Genomic DNA, 19,217 nt, shown 5'->3' on the forward strand with positions numbered 1-19,217 from the left:
TTTTGTTTACTAATCAGCAGGAAGCAGAACAAAGGGAGATGATCACAGGATCATTTCTTCCCACAGTTTTCGATGTCTTTGATTATTTCACTGCAGAGGGAAGAAACGAGCACAGATACAGAAGTAAAGTCAGTTACAGTAAAGGTAAAACATCCCCACGGTGCAGACATCAGAGTCTAATCTGCAACATTTTACTTACTGTCCAGTTACAGATCGCATGTATCACATGACCTCAAATGATTTGTTTGTGAACAACATGACATGAAAGCAAATTAATTCACATTAAGTTCACTCCAGAGCACATCTGCTTATTCAAAGGGCTTAAAGTTGACCTCAAAAGGGCCTCAGCTGCCCAAGTCCAGTAAAAATACCTGTTAAAGCTTCACAAGGTTTTCCTTATTCTTCAGCTGCAGTCACATAAATCTCCTGTTCAAACAAACTGCCCTTTATAATTGAAATGTGTGTTTATATTGCAACAGAGGCCAAAACTGCAGACATGATCATCTAAAACATGAGCACCACACGTGGAGCTTAACTGGCAGCACAGAGGCCAACTGAAGACTGAGCTGTTCAAACACAGCTTATTAAACCACAGGTGGAAACAATCAGGAAAATCACAGGGCAGGAAGTCAAACCAGCACACTGCATGAAAGAAAATCAAACTTCAAAGTCAAACAGGAAATAATCAGAGGAGACTAAACCTAACATGAACGCAGAGCGACCGAGACATAAAAACAGCCCGAGACAGAAGGAGGACGATCAGCAGCACAAGCACAAAGACCTGAACCAACAACCAGGCAGACCTGAAGCAGCTGAAGCTCACAACCACTAAAAGAAGAAGCACAGTTACATTCAGATAATGCAGGCTGCACGAGAAAGTGTGTGTGTGTCTGCATGCCAAGTATGGGGCAAGATACTAACCCCAAGTTGCTCTCTGGTGCATCCATCGGAGTGTGAATGTGTGCGAACGTCGTTAGAAAAACACTCAGTTTAGAGTCAGTGCTTGTGAGAATGGGTGTGATTGGGTGAATGTGCCATGTTGTATACAGCACCCTGAGCACGCCGGGAGAGTAGAAAAGCTCTATATAAGAATCAGTCCATTTACCATTTACACACACACAGAACCAAAAACAGTGAGATAATCATGGAAACAGAACAGTGTAAAAATCAACAAACTCAACATTAACTCAAATTTAAAATTAGAAACAAATTTGGAAAACGTTTTGTTTTTTGGGTTTTTTTGTCAGAGTTGTTTTTTCCTAAATACGCCCACTCGACGCCATTTTTCTTGTACATGTACAAACATTTTCTCATAATGTTTCCAAATATTTAAAATTTTCCTTCTTGTTATTTTGCAATTTTCTCCAAAACCTTTATAATGTTAAACTACCAGAAATGTACCATTAGTGGTCATTTTTCAATTAAAATGTATTATTATTGTTGTTATTGTTGTTATTTTGTTTGTTTTTGCAGTTTGTTGTTGTGCTTCTTGCCCTTTTTTGTCAATTTTTCTTGCTTGTTAGTTTGTTTTGTTGTAAACTGGTGAAAGTTTTCTTTGAATTTCTTCATTTTTACTTATTATTTATTTTAATCTTCAGTCTCAAACGTCTAAAAAGATCGCAGATCGGGTCCAACACACTCCTGTCTGTAGAGGGCAGCACTACATTTCAGTCCGCAAGCTGCTGGAAATTCATCAGACGAAGAAGAAATTCGGCGGAAGTAATCAATGAAAACTGTTGTTGTGTGTGAGCTGAGTGTGTGAGCTGCGGCAGCAACGATGCCTTCAGTTCAGTATCTGAGAGAGTTTATCAACGAGCGACTAACTGCTGCTGCTGAACAAATATTCTTGGAGTTTGAAAAAACGATCGTCCAGTACGAGGAAGAGATCGACCGTCAGCGCAGACTGCTGGATATCACCTGGAAACCCCAAATCAAGCTGCACAGGACAGGTGAGTCTGTGACGTGGAGCTCTGTGGGAAAGCTAAAATCATTTCCACGGGCTTCGTGACAGAAACACTGAGGGTAAAAGAACCAGCAGAAGAAACGCGTCACGCTACACAGCAGCGAACGCAAACGGCGTTAACAGATTACTGACGTCACGTCTTTGATCAGTGGTTGTCGATCGATGGTCGTTTTAATTTGCATATTAGTAATCATAAAGTGACGTCACGGTTTCAGTCATCGTGCACACGTGCTGTTTGTTTGGAAACCTGCAGTCAGCTGAGACTGAAGAAGTCACCTGATGATGATGAGAAGAAGAACAGAATCAGCCTGTGGGTCGGTCACGGTGGACAGGGCACGCGCACACGTTTTTCTCTGATTTCATGAGAACGTTTTTTACTTTTAATGTTCATTCAGTACTTCCGGTGTTTCTGTCACGTGTCCGTCCTGGTAGTTGCAGTAGAGACAGGATGCTGTGTGAAATACAGACACATGAAAATGAGTCCAGTGATGTGCTGATCTCATAAATCTGGACTGTATTCACAAAAGAACAGAAAACAAATCGTTTAAAGTGAGAAAAAATGAGCATTTCTTTGTCAGCTTATTTTAAATGTTCACGTTTTAAATGTTCACGTTTAAAGAGTCAAGTCGGATCCACGGTTTCTTCATGGATCTCTGAAGCTTTGGCCACATAAAAATAATCAGCAGTAGTCGTATGTTTTAATGTGGTGTTTTCAATAAAGCACTCGACCTTTGCTTGCCTTGTGCTTTAAACATGTGCAGACGTCCCACAGCAACATGTCAGCAGGGAGGAGGAGGTTCTCCCCGAGCAGCAGCTCTGTGGCCAAGAGGATCCAGAACCTCCACAGATTAAAGAGGAACAGGAGGGAGAGCAGCTGGTAGTGAAGGAGGAGAGTGTAGACGTCATCATCTGGAACGAGAGCAGTCCTCAGCATGAACAAGAGGACGTCACCTGCAGCCCACAGATGAAGACACAAAGGACAGGTGTGTAGTATGAAACCATTTCAGTGAACCACAGCCGAGTGTGACTCCTGTGAATCTGAGTCAGGATCTAGTTTCAGCAGAAGAGTCCACGTTTTCATTCAGTGACATGTTACCAGCTGTTCCTCCTGATGCTGCCCGCACATTTATCCAGGCTTGGGATCAGCGGGAAGCACAGACAGGCCGGTGTCTCCTCCTGGTCTCAAACCTGTGATCTCTGTCAGTGGAGCCACCGGGCACAAGTCATCCCATTAATGTTCTGAGCCTAATTTATCCCCCGGTGTTTGTACCCGACTTAATAGGACTAAATGCAAACATACCAACAGAATATTAGTTTACCTTCATCTCCTTCTCAGCTTCACTAATCGGTCATTTTTATTTCTTCTATGCAAAAGTGGAAATAATAACTTATTTCTTGTGCACCTTTGTTTAGACGTCCCACAGCAGCATGTCTGTGAGGAGGAGGAGGAGGTTCTTCTCCCTGAGCAGCAGCTCTGGAACCAGGAGAGGAGCTCCAGTGTGGACCAGGAGGAACCAGAAGCTCCACAGATTAAAGAGAAACAGGAGGAGTTCTGTCAGGAGGTGAGCCAGGAGACTGAGACCTTCATGGTGGAAGAAAGTGAGAAAGGAAGCAAGAATGCTGACTCAGGATTAACTGTGAGTTTCGGTTTAAAGCCAAAAACGAGAAATCGCGGACGTCTCGGTGCAGACGACGCTCCGAGCCAGCGTCGCTCTGACACGGCCAGCAAATCTGTAACATGTGACGTTTGTGGAAAAGGCTTCAAGTATAGATCCCGGATGCAAAGACATCAGAGAATCCACACAGGCGAGAAGCCGTATCCCTGTGAGATGTGTGGGAAAGGTTTTTCTCAGAAGGATGCTCTGACTGTGCACATGAGAACACACACAGGTGATAAGCCCTATGTTTGTAACACCTGTGGGAAAAGATGCTTGACCTCATCGACCCTTACCCGGCACGCCGCGGTCCACACGTGCCAGAAGCCCTATTCCTGCAAAACGTGTGGGAAAGGTTTTGCTCAAAAGTCCATTTTGCTGGTCCACACGAGAGTGCACACCGGCGAGAAGCCCTATCTGTGCAACATCTGTGGGAAGAGATTTTTTAAATTGTCAACGTTTAACATGCACATGTTTATCCACGCAGATGAAAAGCCGTATTCTTGCCAAACATGTGGGAAAGGTTTTAATCGAAGAACTGATTTGTACGTCCACAGCAGAATTCACAGAGGTGAGAAACCCTTTTGTTGCCCAACGTGTGGCAAGTCTTTCAATCGGCGCAGTAATTTATTATCCCACACAAAAATCCACACGAGTGAGAAGCCCTATTCCTGCGAAACGTGCGGGAAGTCTTTCAATCGAGGCAGTAATCTGTTACGCCACATGAGGTCTCACACAGGGGAGAAGCCTTATGTTTGCAAGAGCTGTGGGACCAGGTTCGCTGACTCGTCGTCACTTAAAAGGCACAGAGGAGGAGCTGCTGAATGTGGAAGAAAAGCTTCTTTAAAATCCTCCTGAGAGACCACACAGCTGAGAGGCTGTGACTGTATCAGCGTTACTGCACCACGCAGCGGAGACGTCCTCTTGCTGTGCACCATGACATCCGTCACTGAATTAATCGAGTGGCACTAGCAGTGGGAGTGGGCGTGTGTTTTTGAGTCTAAAGATATGTTTTGAGAAAATCTTGGTTATTGAGTCTGTGTGCCTGTATGTGCTTCCTGTGGTAATGTCAATTTCCACAACAGCCTCTGTGGAATTTTGTCACAACAGTGGGAAGTGGAGGGGAAGCCACTGGGAGTCTGAAGTTTTCAACAAGCAGCTTCTATAAGTTCTCTTTCCTTCCAGAGTCCGACGAACCTTTTCTCCCTTACATTCGTCGCTGTGGCTCACGTGCTCCTGAACTTTAGTGTGGCTGTGCCACGAGCTCATTTGTAGCCCATCAGTTTTCTCCCACTTACAGACCTCTCTCTCTCTATCCACCTGCTCGTCCGTGGAGCGGATATGCAAGTGTTCTCAGCTGAATCATGGGGCGGATGCTGTGTTATTGGACTCGACAGCTCCAGACCACACAGGGTTTAAACCAGACGGCAGAAAGATTAAACGCATTTTCATCAGGTGTATAAATATCAGGTGTTTTTCAGCATGGTACCCTACAGATGAAGAGAATAAAGAACAAATATGAAAATGTGTCTTTGTTGTTTTTACTGCCACTTTGTGCAATAATGCATTTTTAAAATAATTTCTTTGCTTCGTGGATGGATGTACTTTATAAAAACAAAGCTTATCTGATGAGTAAAGTGTGAAGTGTAAAGCTTTTAAAAAAACAAAAATGATTTCTTCTGCGGGTTTATTTGGTTTAGCTTTAAAACTTTGGATGATTCTGACTCATGAAGCAAGTTTTTCATCTTAATCCTGCAACCTGCCACAAATCTCTCCATTTTAGACATTTTACATTTGCTTTTCGTCTGTACAGGGCTTTTATTATGAAACTCTGGGACACGAATAAGCCCTTTGGGCGCATGCGTAGAAGAAGCAGGTTTGCAGCAGCGGTTCTCCTGAGGCGCGGACCGAGCCGGAGCACGGTGTAGTATCCCCCCGCTCAGTACTCGGGTTACTGCAGTAGTCATGTGTACTCTTGAGTATCTGAAGGACTTTATCCAGCGGAGGCTGACGGCAGCCGCGGAGGAAATCTTCAGCGAGGTGGAGAAAACCTTCGTGCAGTACGAGGAGGAGCTCGACCGTCACCGGCGGCTGCAGCGGAAGCTGCTCCTCACAGGTGTGTAAAACCTGCACGTGCCGGAAATCCAGCCAGCGGTGCTGCGTTCGAGGTCAAACTGGGAGTCGGAATTTTATTATGAAACGTAGCCCGCGAGCCCACATCCAAGATGGCGGCAGTGAACGTAAACTGTGGTAAAACTTGGAATGTGTGCAGCACAGCTGTGTACCCGTGACTCACTGGCTGTGTCCCAATTCAGGGTCTGCAGCCTCAACGATCCTCAAGGGCCGTGTACCCAAAGACCGCTAAGGCCGGAAGTGCGAGGCTTGTGAAATGGGCGGTCTAGCCACCGTCGCGCTGCCCAGGTTGCCTAGCAACCATGATACTAACAGCTGGAAACGTGTCATACAGCTGTGTTTGACAGAAATGAAGGAGAACATATTTTGTTCATTTGTTTGTTTCTACATGAGCTTTGATCATTCTCTGTAAGATTAAGCTCAGCTATTGGACGGCGCATATTTAAAGGCTTTAAAACCAAGTTAGTACAAACGTCACTAATGTCACATGACTTTGCCGACATGTGGCCAACAGGAATGTTTTAATGTTCTTCGTTATTAAACATTTGCACATAAATAAGTGACATAATATTCAGTACTTAAAGTTTACTCTTCTTTTTTTCGGCAAAATCATCCACACCCACCGCCGCGCTATGCATTCTGGGATATGTTGGGCCACGAAGTCTACACCGCCACATCCTTAAAATTCAGGGAAATTAAGGACGCATTTCGAGCAGCCTTTGAATTGGGACAGCCTTCGGCGCGCCGCTGTGACGTAATCGGCCTTAAAATGCGGCCTTTAAGGCTGCAGACCCTGGATTGGGATACAGCCACTGACCTGCTCCACCCATGAATGTGCTGCACAGGTGCCAGAAACTGTCTGATGAGCTGAGCTCAGCAACAACAGGGAGGCTGCGCATCAGCTCACCTGAACACACCTGGCTGATGCACGAGCTCTGGAGCCGATCGGTGGTTGGCTGGATCCGCTTTATTCCAAACATGTAAACAATATACCGAAGTTCATTTAGCAAAGACAAACAAACAGCTTTACAGAATAACATACAAGGAAAGGAGTGGGAAGAAGTGCGCATGTCCCGCCCCTTCACCACAGTTATCGGTCAATATTCAATCAGCGTCCTTGTTGATATAATCTGCAGTCATAATGATAACGAACATATTTCTAACATAATATACACACCACATAACATCACTTTGTTTTTGCCTCCACACAACAAAGCCGACTCCTCCAGTTATGAGAAGTTAGTTGTAGAATCCAATAAGCAGGAATGAAACTCTGTCCACGGCCTGCTGGGAGACAGAGCTGTCAGATCGTCAGCCTTTGTTTCCTCCTCACCTTCTGCAGGGAGGGCACGTCTGCTGAGACCCCACTGACCCAGGCTTGGATGAGTCAGAGGAACTTAATGGATGGCTGGATTTGTTATACACCTATAAAGCTGAAACTTCTCCCCAACAGGAAATCTTTGTTTTTAGTTATGAACCTCTTGAAGCCATTCTTTCTTTTTTATGTCTCATATTTAAAAACTGGATGTTAAATCTGATGCTCCTGACCTTTGTGTGTGTGAGTGAACCACAGAGTTCACTAACCCTCACCAGGATCTCTGTGGGTTTTACTATCATCATACTGTTAACTTATTTCTTGTGCAACTTTGTTTAGATGTCCCACAGCAGCCTGTAGGTAAGGAGGAGGAGGTTCTCCCTGAGCAGCAGCTCTGGAACCAGGAGAGGAGCTCCAGTGTGGAGCAGGAGGAACCAGAAGCTCCACAGATTAAAGAGGAAGAGGAGGAACTGTGCAGCAGTCAGGAGGGAGAGCAGCTGGGACTGAAGGAGGAGACGGATACCTTCATGGTGACTGCTTGCTGAGGAAGGAGAGCACAGTGAACCAGACATGGAGCAGCTCTTCTCTCGGGGGCCTGATGCCTTCATGGTGACTGCTACATATGAGGAAAGTGAGGAAGGAAGGAAGCAGTTTTGTTGCCCAACGTGCGGCAAGTCTTTCAATCGGCGCAGTAATTTATTATCCCACACAAAAATCCACACGAGTGAGAAGCCCTATTCCTGCAAAACGTGCGGGAAGTCTTTCAATCGAGGCAGTAATCTGTTACGCCACATGAGGTCTCACACAGGGGAGAAGCCTTATGTTTGCAAGAGCTGTGGGACCAGGTTCTCTGAGTTCTCATCACTTAAAAGGCACAAAGCACATTTTGCACAGAGCTGCAATATGTGGAAGAAAAGTTACAGCATGTCCTTAAAATCCACGTGAGAACCACACAGCTGAGAGGCCGTGACTGTGGCAGCTACACCACGCAGCTGAGACGTGGTCGTCCTGAAGCACCGATGGGCAGAAAACGTGTGGACACATCGACTGGACCGCGCTGCAGCAGCAGCCTCGTGTGAAACGAGTCTGTTACTATCTGTTTTCAGTCTGAGGGAAACAGCACCAACAGTTCAAGGCAGAAAAACGTGAATCTTTCATGTTTTCATGAAGTCTCGGTGGCTCGGTGTGAGCCCCGTCTTTTAGCCTGTTTGTTTCTCTTTAGTTCTCCGAGCGGGATCACCGACATCTGTCACTGAGTTAGAGTTAGTGTTCTGGGAAATAAATGAGTGTAAAGACTGAGCAGTGCGAGCGGCTCATGTGTTTGGACGTTTTCTTGGTCTGTGTGTAAATAACAACATTAGAATGCAGCAGAAACACTGAGGTGTTTTTAAAAAGCTCAAGTTTCTCTTCCCTTAACCTAAAGGAGCCCACCTCACCCCCAGACCTCCCTCTCTCACCCAGGCCTCCCTCTCTCACCCAGTCCTTCTCTGCTGGAGAATCCCAGCAGATTCAATCCATCCAGCTCTCAGAGAAACTGGAACAAAAGCTCCATCTCAGTCTCTACAGGCTTCAGTTAGCATGTCAAAGGTTAAAGTTCATGACATCACAATTGCAGGAGAAAGCCTCCTCTCTATAGAAAGAGCACGCAGCACAACTCAGGTCTGCGACGGCACAGGCCGAGTCCACAGCTGAACCCAGCAGAAGAGCTGTGGTGGAAGTGGAACGAGTGACACGACGCTGTGAAGAAGAGCGAGCTCCAGACAACTTTACACATCTGTAACTTTATACTCCTGTAAGTGTCCTTTACAGTCACATTTTTACTGAGGTGACATACTTTAATACATATTCTGAATTTTGATATTTGAGAATAATTTATTTGTGATTATTTCATGAAATTTATTGTGAAGGTTTGTGTGGAAAATAAAGGAGTGAACAAAGTGGTTTGACTCTTGTGTCCTGGGTGCGCTCCTTTTAAATATAAATAACATGAGAACTGTAAGGAGTTCAAATGGACACTACACTTATATTAAACTTTTATGTATTTAATGTGTGTTGAGACTCCAGTCGGGTACATCCTTCCTCTTTCTTGTGGTGACCTACAAATAAAAGAAATACACAAGAACAAATATGAAAATATGGTTCTTTATTTATTATTATTTTGTGCAGAAATCCTCATTTTTCCTTTTTTTCGATTTTCTTCTGTGTCTCTGTGACATTTCACTAAGTTGCTTTTCGTCTGTACAGGGCTTTTATTGTGAAACTCCGGGAGAGGAAGAACCCTTTGGGCGCATGCGTAGAGGAAGCAGGTTTGCAGCAGCGGTTCTCCTGAGGCGCGGACCGAGCCGGAGCACGGTGTAGTATCCCCCCGCTCAGTACTCGGGTTACTGCAGTAGTCATGTGTACTCTTGAGTATCTGAAGGACTTTATCCAGCGGAGGCTGACGGCAGCCGCGGAGGAAATCTTCAGCGAGGTGGAGAAAACCTTCGTGCAGTACGAGGAGGAGCTCGACCGTCACCGGCGGCTGCAGCGGAAGCTGCTCCTCACAGGTGTGTAAAACCTGCACGTGCCGAAAAGCTAGCGAGGAGTTGTGCCACAGCGGTCTTGCACGCGGGTGTCCGCGCGGACAGCCTGAGCCAACATGGCCGAGAGTCACGGGGTCACTTCCGGCGTCATCCTCAGCTTTCGCCCCCCTTTGGTGTCAAACCTGCGCCTCTGGGCTATGCGTTGGCTGTACTGATGTAAGTTTGCCTGCGGTCAGTGGTTTACTTTAAGGGTCCACGAAGGTGTGACGGCTCGATAGTAGAGCTGTGAAATGTAAACGGCTTCACTGAGCTCGATTCTTCAGTTTGAGGGTAAATCTCTGAACACGGAGCTCGTGAAGCATGTCGCGAGTCTGACAGCAGGTTGGGAGGTCAGCAGAAACCAGACCTGTCCTGGTGTAACAGCGTCTCAGACACGAGGCACATCCGGCTCTTTAAGAATCTAAAAGCTGGATGATGTCACACATTAAAGCTGAAAGTTGAGCAAAAACAACATTTTGTTGTACTTGTTCCTGTTACTATTATATCCAAACTGTGTGACGCTGTTCTCGCTCATTGTCGCTCTGATATCATATCAGTGTAATGCAGTGACTGTTACAGAGGAGAAAACCATCTTCCACGTCGAACAAGATAAACCAGATTAGAACATGCTGCTGTTTTATTCTGATAAGTATGCTGACAGCACGCTGCACTCCTCCCTGCCTGAACCTGAAATGTGTTACTTAAAATATAAAACTAATAAACTACCAGTTAAAGTATTTACTGTTGGCCAATCAAAAGTCAAAGGAATCATTCTGTTTCCTTATCTGCGTTTCATGGATCGATATCGGTGCTGCATCATGTCTGTGCCATCACATGTTTGTATTAAAGCAGTGTGAGAATGGTACTAATGGAAGATGACGGTGATGTGGTATCTGAACAGCTGGTGGAGCCTCCACTTGTCTAAAATTGTGGCTTTAAAGTCAGAAAGCGATTTGAGGTCACATGTTTGCTCCTGATTCGTGTCAGCGAATGTTTCTATTCGTCCTCTCACTGACACAGAGATGCAGAACAGGAATAGCCACCTGAGACGATTTCCCAGCAGCGTTAGTTACACCAGCGGCAGGCTGAGCTGCCGATGCCGGCAGGATGGATCCATGTTTCCATGGTTGCTCTGACCTCGAGACTGATCATACCCGGAAACGTTTTTCCTTCTTGTGTTTTAGTTTTAGTGAGACTGTGAAAACTGTAGCCTCGGTGTCTTGTTCGTTCTGACAGCGGTGGTACCCGCTGTGGTCTTCTGCTTCAGGCTTTAGCATGCCGCCCATTCAGAGATGCTCTTCTGATCACTTTGGATGTGACGAGCAGCGATTTTAGTTACTGCTGTCGTCCTGTCTCAGAGTTCTGCCGTTCTCCTCTGACACAAAGAAGGTACTTCCTCTCAGAGAACTGCTGCTCTCCGGATAGTTTCTCTTTTTCAGACCTCCTTTGTAGGGCTGGGCCATATCATACCGTTCACGGTAACACCGGTATAATGTTAGGCAATGATAAGAAAATGAAATATCGTGATAGAATATGAGGAAAAGGCGCATGTGCAGTGTTTTCATAAACACATGGCAGAAAAAGCATGGCGGTGACGGAGAATGAGAAGGGTGAAAGCAGATCGTTGAATGAAACGGATGAACCAGAACTGGTTTGTAAAAATGCTGCAACTTCAGTGGTGGAGCTGGTTTAGCTTTCGTCCGGCACTCAAAAGTCTGTCAAAAAATGTTTCAGTACGACTTTGCTAAGCTGCGAAGCCGCACCGCTTGATGGACTGTCGGAGCATTACGGCTATCGTAGGCTGAGCCTCGCGGAGTGATACATACCGTGCTTCAACATGACGTTACCGTATTGTTTGTGTATAAGGACCCAAAATGGCAGCTGTTAAGAGACGTGCGCATGAAGCGGATTTTAAACTGAAGGCTCTCGGTCATGCAGTAGAACATGGGAACAGAGCAGCTGTGAGAGAATTCAGCATTATGAGTCAATGGTACAAAAGTGAAGAATGAGTTGAGTAAAGTTAGATGTATCTGACTGTTTTTTACTGCAGTTCCATGTTTCAAAGCTCCTCTTTTTACCTTTGGTGGTTATTATACATGGTTATGCTCAGCATATGTCAGTCCATTTGCCTTTTGGTTAAACTGTCAGCAAGGAATTTGCATTTGCACTGTTAAAATGTTATATATGCACATAAAACAGCTGCTTGTTTACGTGAAAATACATTCATGGGGGTTTTTTTGCACTAGTAAAGTTGTGGAGTTGTACAGTATTTTGTCTCGCATCAATTATATCGTCAGTTATATCGTTATCGCAAATTTTCAAATGTACATCGTTGTAAGTATTTTTGGTCATATCGCCCTGCCCTACTTCTTTGTAAACTCTGAGATGTCTGTGTGGGAAAAACCAGCCAATCAGCAGTTTCTGAAATAGGACACTAAAAGTTTCTTAAATCACTTTTCTTCCTCAATTTTCTGATGCTCAGTTTGACCCCCGGCTGATTGTCGTCACCATCTCTACATGCATAAATACACTGAGCTGCTGCCATGTCATTGGCTGATTAGAGATTAGTGTTAATGAGTGAGTGTAGACCACAGCTTAGTACATCTGTTATTGTTTGATATTCATGAGCTGTGGGCAGAAACTGAGTGAGTGAGATCACAGATGAAGGCGGAGAAAACGAGTGTCGTCCAAACGGTGTCTGGACTCGGCGTCAGAGGGAGCGTGAGGAGCTTGGTTATTCAGGAGCGTCTCAGAGCTCCTCAAGGAGCAAGTGGAGATATTCGGGCATCTGGCCAGGATGGCTCCTGGGTGAGGTGTTCCAGGCATGTTCTACCAGGAGAAGCCTCCAGGGCAGACTTGGGGCACACTGGAGAGATTACGTCTGAGATGGCTTGGAATGAGTTGGAGAAGCTGGCTGGGAAGAGGGAGGCCCCCGTGATCCGGAGCCTGGTCAGGAAATAGGTGGAACCAGTAATAGGTGTTTGAGTTTCAGTAGAGATCTGTAAGCAGTGACAGGAAAAATTCCCCCAGGTATTAAAATGCTAATTTCCAGGTTAATATTTGTTATTCTGAGGGCCTGAAGGGCTTTAAAAGTAAAAGGAATTTTGCATTACTGCCCCCTTGTGGCGAGAGTAGTTATTTAAAACCAAAAACCTCCAGTAATGATTGTAGAGTCTGTTGGGCCCCCAGGAAAAAATTCGTATTTATTCATTATTTATAAAAACAAACAAAACATAAATAATCATTTAAATAATAAGTAAGTTCAATTTTAATTTTCCTAAGAAGTTTCCTGTCTTGGTTGATGGCAAACGGATCCCCTGAACATCTGTAATTAACACAAAGTCTCTTTATATGTAGCTACTTAAAAACATCAAAGGTGCTGATATTGATATGAGTTATATGACTAAACCTAGAACATAAGACACACACAGCTGTACCTCAGCGTCAGACCTAGAATGAGCCTGGCAAACAGAAATGTGGCTCTGCAACAAATTTTATTGGAAAAATAATTTCACTGTGAGCAGCAGCAACTTCCCATCTCAATGAGAATGATTGAAAGAGGAATACAGTGGCTATCCTGTGATGTACAGGTCCTTCTAAAAAATTTAGCATATTGTGATAAAGTTCCTTATTTTCTGTAATGTACTGATAAACATTAGACTTTCATATATTTTAGATTCATTACACACAACTGAAGTAGTTCAAGCCTTTCATTGTTTTAATATTGATGGTTTTGGCATGCAGCTCATGAAAACCCAAAAGTCCTATCTCAAAAAATTAGCATATTTCATCCGACCAATAAAAGAAAAGTGTTTTTAATACAAAAAAAGTCAACCTTCAAATAATTATGTTCAGTTATACACTCAATACTTGGTCGGGAATCCTTTTGCAGAGATGACTGCTTCAATGCGGCGTGGCATGGAGGCAACCAGCCTGTGGCACTGCTGAGGTGTTATGGAGGCCCAGGATGCTTCGATAGCGGCCTTAAGCTCATCCAGAGCGTTGGGACTTGCGTCTCTCAACTTTCTCTTCACAATATCCCACAGATTCTCTATGGGGTTCAGGTCAGGAGAGCTGGCAGGCCAACTGAGCACAGTAATACCATGGTCAGTAAACCAGTTACCAGGGGTTCTGGCACTGTGAGCAGGTGCCGGGTCGTGCTGAAAAATGAAATCTTCATCTCTATAAAGCTTTTCAGCAGATGGAAGCATGAAGTGCTCCAAAATCTCCTGATAGCTGCATTGACCCTGCCCTTGATAAAACACAGTGGACCAACACCAGCAGCTGACATGGCACCCAGACCATCACTGACTGTGGGTACTTGACACTGGACTTCAGGCATTTTGGCATTTCCCTCGCCCCAGTCTTCCTCCGGACTCTGGCACCTTGATTTCCGAATGACATGCAAAAGTTGCTTCCATTCGAAACAGTACTTTGGACCACTGAGCAACAGTGCAGCGCTGCTTCTCTGTAGCCCAGGTCAGGCGCTTCTGCCGCTGTTTCTGGTTCAAATGCCGCACCTGTAGCCCATTTCCTGCACACGCCTGTACACGGTGGCTCTGGATGTTTCTACTCCAGACTCAGTCCACTGCTTCCGCAGGTCCCCCAAGGTCTGGAATCGGTCCTTCTCCACAATCTTCCTCAGGGTCACCTCTTCTCGTTGTGCAGCCTTTTCTGCCACACTTTTTCCTTCCCACAGACTTCCCACTGAGGTGCCTTGATACAGCACTCTAGGAACAGCAATTTCTTTCTGTGTCTTACCCTCTTGCTTGAGGGTGTCAATGATGGCCTTCTGGACAGCAGTCAGGTCGGCAGTCTTACCCATGATTGCGGTTTTGAGTAATGAACCAGGCTGGGAGTTTTTAAAAGCCTCAGGGATCTTTTGCAGGTGTTTAGAGTTTGTTTGTTGGTTCAGGTGATTAGGTTAATAGCTCGTTTAGAGAACCTTTTCATGATATGCTCATTTTTTGAGATAGGAATTTTGGGTTTTCATGAGCTGTATACCAGAATCATCAATATTAAAACGATGAAAGGCTTGAACTACTTCAGTTGTGTGTAATGAATCTAAAATATATGAAAGTCTAATGTTTATCAGTACATTACAAAAAATAATGAACTTTATCACAATATGCTAATTTTTTGAGAAGGACCTGCACATATGGTCCGTGTAGGGCAAAAGTTTTGGGCGTGAAATAAAGAGAAAGACATTTCTTCCACTTTGTTCTCCAGACTCAGTTTTTAGAGCAGGTGATGACATCATCCAGTGGCAACAAAATTCCTTGAAAAGTCAAATTCTAGATAAAAATTGGTGCCCCTTTTTTTCAGACACTCTCAAATTCAAATGAATCGGGAAAAATTCTGTTTTTTGAATTTTGTGAAAATCATGTGACGAATCACCACCGAAAGTCATAGCACACTATTCCCCATCAAGCCTCACACAATAATATAACAGGCTGCGAGGCGTTTTGCTTCAAAATTTAGAAGTGAGCTGTTGCATCAGCACACTTAATTAACTTGGAGATTCGGATCTGGAATTGATACGTCACTGTGAGATGATGGTTTTATTAGAGAGGACGTCTCACTGTCAGGGAGAACTTCAGAAATGCTGGTTTTGGCCTTCCACCGAAGAAAACTCACCAGATTTCTGATAAAAACATTGTTGCACAGTTTGGTAAAATAAGGTGTGGTGGGACGTGGTCTGCGGTGCCGTGCAGGGAGGGCAGACGCACCTGCACGGCACCCGTAATCACGCCCGCCGGGTTAAAACACGGGGACTCAGGTGTGTGTGGTTGTTGTTGTGGTGAGTGTGAATAAAAATGGCTCAAAATGATATTCCGTGGTCCCGCCGTTCCTTATTCTCACCACCACAAAGGTTTCGCTTACTGATGCTTAAAATACATTGTTGTTTGTCCTATGGACAAAAATGACAGGAAACAAACGGGCATCTATGAGTAAAGTGACAGAGTGTTTGCCTGTAAGCAATAGTGATGACTAACTGCACGTTGAATTTATGGCAGTGTAACAGACTCATGCTGCTTCAGCCTTTTTCTCTCCAAAAGATCAGCGAGATAAAACACTCCTCTCTGATGGTTTATGCTCTGTAATGAAGTTAGGAAGTGAGCTAACTTTTGATCTGCCGTTAGCCGCTTTGAGGTCTGCTCTGACTGAAAATGTGTCGCCCAAATTATTTGGCACACTTCAGATTTCATTTGTGTAGTAACGTATTGCCTTTGTTCCTCCAGACCTCCCACAGCAACGTGAAAATGGAGAGGAGGAGATTCTTACTGACCAGGAGAGACCCTCAGGTGTGGACCAGGATGAACCACAGCAACCACGGATTAAAGAGGAACAGGAGGAACTCTGCACCAGTCAGGAGAACCCCCAACCTCCACAGATAAAAGAGGAGGAGGAAGAAGTTAGCACCAGCCTAGAGGACCCAGAATCTTCACAGATTAAAGAAGAAGGGAAGGAACCATGCACCAGTCAGGACGGAGAGCAGGTCGTGCTGAAGGAGGAGACTGATACCTTTACGGTGACTCCTGTTCACGAGGAAGATGGCTGCAGTGAAGCAGGACCAAACAATGTTCTGCTCTCCCCTCTGAGCCCTCCTGACGCTGAGAATGGGAAGAAGTACTATCGTATTTACACAATGAAATATCTTGAAAGAATTCAGACAGTTGACAAAAGATACTGTTGCAAAATATGTGGGAAAGGTTTCGCTCACAGGTGTAACTTGGTGGACCACATGAGAATTCACACTGGTGAAAAGCCATACACATGTGAAACATGCGGGAAAAGTTTCAACAGAGTTGGTAATTTTAATGCCCACATGAGAAACCACACGGGTAAGAAGCCCTATGCTTGTGAAACGTGCGGGAAAGGTTTTAATCATCGATGCAATTTGGTGGACCACGTGAGAATTCACACAGGTGAGAAACCATACACATGTGAAACATGTGGGAAAAGTTTCAATCGAGTTGGTAATTTTAATGCCCACATGAGAACTCATGCAAGTAAGAAGATGTTTTCTTGTGAAACCTGCGGGAAAGGTTTCAATAGAAGGGGCCACTTTAATGCCCACCTGAAAACGCACACAGGTGAGAAACCTTATCCCTGTTACACGTGTGGGAAAACGTTTATAAATGCATCAAGGCTCAAATTTCACATGATAATTCACACCGGTAAGAAACCCTATTCTTGTGAAACATGTGGGAAGCGTTTCATTCGAAAAGTGCACTTGACCACCCACGTGAGAATTCACACAGGTGAGAAACCTTATCCCTGCGAGGTATGTGAGAAAAGATTTATTGACGCGTCAACGTTAAAGTGTCACATGAGAACTCACACAGGTGAAAAACCGTATGTTTGTAACATCTGTGGGAAAGCATTTTCTGTCTTATCGACCTTTAAAAGTCACACCTCGGTTCATACAGGTGAGAAACCGTATTCCTGTGAAATATGTGGGAAAACATTCAGTCGCAGTGGTCACTTGACTGTACACGTAAGAACTCACACGGGTGAGAAGCCATACTCGTGTAAAACATGTGACAAAACTTTCAGTCAAAGGCATCATTTGACTTCCCACATGAGATCTCACACAGGTGAGAAGCGGTATTCTTGCCAAATGTGTGAGAAAAGCTTTGTTCAAAGCAGTCATTTGTGGCGCCACATGCGAACTCACACAGGCGAGACATCGTCGTCCTGAAACATCTCTGTGGGATTATCTTCAAGTGACGCTTAGGAAAATAAAAGAGGTTAACAGAGGAACTTTCAGATCTCAGAGCTCTGTAGTTTATTGCATGTGACAAAGTACTCGATGGATCAAATGAATCATGATTTGATCCGACAGTGAGGCTGTCAGATTTGTCCGGTCTGTAAGTTTTGATTTTTACAGAAACACGTTGCATATTTTGAAAAATGCTGCCTTTCGTCTCCTCTTTTGTTCACTTTTGTGCTGTTCTCATGATGTAAACATGAGAAAAAGAAGTTAATGTTACAACATGTTAAGGCTTTTACTTTTTCCTATCTCTCTTCTTTTTCTCGTCACCGCAGGTCACTGCAGACCTCATTCTGGGATGTGAACCTTACCCATAAAGCACTTTGAGATGACTGTTATTGTGAACTTGGCAGTGTTGGAAGGTTACTTTTAGAATGTATTCCACTACAGATTACATAATACATGCCCCAAAATGTAGTTTGTAACTTATTTCATTAAATTACTTAATGCCAGTAACATGTTCTGAATACTTTAGATTACTTGATATATTGTCATGGTTTTTACAACTAAATGGATGTACTGTGTGATTTATTACTATTACTGAAGGCTACTTGCCACTGAGCTAATATTGTTAGCTGGCGTTAGCTGAGGTTAGTTCATAGACTGCTTTAGGAACTGCACATGATTATTTGCACCTAGCAGGCTGTTAATGCTTTCCACCAAGTCTAGCAGTCTGCAGTCTAATAGTACTAAATCACACAGCAGTAGTAAAATCGAAGATACTGAAGTGGCACATAACCCAGGTAGCTACCACAACTAAAACAAGGTAGCTGCAGTAGGCTAATGTTAGTTTTAAAAAAAGAGCTTACTTCCAGATGTTTCGTTACGTTGGAGTCTTTTGATGCTGAGAGCAGCTTGGTTGCTGACAAACAGTTTTCATTGCACGGTCAGATTTCATCCCTTTCTTCTTTAAATATGAAGTATTGTTGGAAATTCCAAGTAATAAATGTATTCCTACCTGTGCACTGTTGGTTCTGTTGTGCTGGCTCCAGGTCCATTGTGTAACTGATGCCACCAACATTAACAGGACGCTTGCATCAGAGCCTTTATTGTGTGTTTGTTTGGGTTTCTGACAATGCGTTTAAAAATTAGAGAGGGGACAGCCGAACATATGAAACATATGTATGTATCATATGTATTTATTTCAACAAAGTAACGGTTTTCTAATTATCACCTTTTTAAACGGTAACTGTAACAGAATACAGTTACTCACATTTTGTATTTTAAATGTCTTCCATTACTCCCCAACACTGGAACTTGCTCTATTGATAAAACTGGCTTGAGCTGAGCAGAGGTTCCATCTTACTTTGTCTTTGTTTGCATGTTTATGCGTCACGTTTCTCTTTCTTTGTGCGGCTGGATTTACAGGAAGTGTTCCAGCTCCCGCACCATTAGTGTAGTGTCTAGTATTACAATAGTTTTCTCATTATTTTAAGTATATCTTTCCAAAGAGTCTTTTTTTACATCAGTGTTTCTCCATGAAAACACTTCCTGAGTTTGGTCAGTTTTAGTAGAATTTATTTTTTTTTGCTTAGTTTATATTTTTGTCTATTTTATGATTACAGTCTTTTCACTGTTTCACTCACTGCTGTAGATGAACCTGTAGAAATAAAATTTCTTTTGTCAAAGAAACCTGATAACATTTCTGTCACTGCTCCTTAGTGTGTGTGTGTGTGTGTGTGTGTGTGTGGTGTGTGCGGTGTGTGTGTGTGTGCTGTGTGTGTGGGGGGTATATGTGTGATAGACACCTCAAGTCACAAGCCACAGGCCGATTCCTCTCCTGCACCTCCGGATGTGTGTGTGTGTGTGTGTG

At 44.1% G+C, this 19,217-nt stretch overlaps 2 protein-coding genes across 3 annotated transcripts in view; both read left to right on the top strand.

The window, feature by feature from the left end:
• LOC121812177 (zinc finger protein 391-like) overlaps window positions 1–5,122 on the top strand; it is a 5,211-nt gene extending 89 nt beyond the window's left edge. The window contains exons 2-4 of the mRNA XM_042213574.1: window positions 1,741–1,949; window positions 2,725–2,946; window positions 3,377–5,122. Of these exons, the coding sequence (XP_042069508.1) occupies window positions 1,778–1,949; window positions 2,725–2,946; window positions 3,377–4,476 (1,494 nt within the window). The 5' untranslated portion in view covers window positions 1,741–1,777 and the 3' untranslated portion in view covers window positions 4,477–5,122. The remainder of the gene's footprint in view (window positions 1–1,740; window positions 1,950–2,724; window positions 2,947–3,376) is intronic.
• A 141-nt stretch (window positions 5,123–5,263) lies between these two features.
• Window positions 5,264–19,044, top strand: LOC102288644 (gastrula zinc finger protein XlCGF57.1). Of its 2 annotated transcripts, none has more exons than XM_014341183.2 (2): window positions 5,264–5,734; window positions 15,870–19,044. In XM_014341183.2, the coding sequence occupies exons 1-2, from the start codon at window positions 5,584–5,586 to the stop codon at window positions 17,330–17,332; spliced, it is 1,614 nt and encodes a 537-aa protein (XP_014196669.1). In that variant the 5' UTR covers window positions 5,264–5,583; the 3' UTR covers window positions 17,333–19,044. The 2 variants fall into 2 exon arrangements, with proteins under 2 accessions (XP_014196669.1, XP_005945838.1); XM_005945776.3 differs by lacking the exon at window positions 5,264–5,734 and adding an exon at window positions 9,300–9,612.
• The last annotated feature ends 173 nt before the right edge of the window (window positions 19,045–19,217 follow it).

This window comes from Haplochromis burtoni, unplaced genomic scaffold (assembly GCF_018398535.1).
Source record: "Haplochromis burtoni strain Fernald_Lab_line unplaced genomic scaffold, NCSU_Asbu1 Contig_455, whole genome shotgun sequence".
Classification (NCBI taxonomy): domain Eukaryota; kingdom Metazoa; phylum Chordata; class Actinopteri; order Cichliformes; family Cichlidae; genus Haplochromis; species Haplochromis burtoni.

Bases quoted from the DNA above. Each gene is read 5' to 3' on its own strand.
- LOC102288644 (XM_014341183.2), top strand. From the start codon at position 5,584: ATGTGTACTCTTGAGTATCTGAAGGACTTTATCCAGCGGAGGCTGACG. The intron at 5,735-15,869 runs GTGTGTAAAACC...TTGTTCCTCCAG, and splicing joins GCGGAAGCTGCTCCTCACAG to ACCTCCCACAGCAACGTGAA.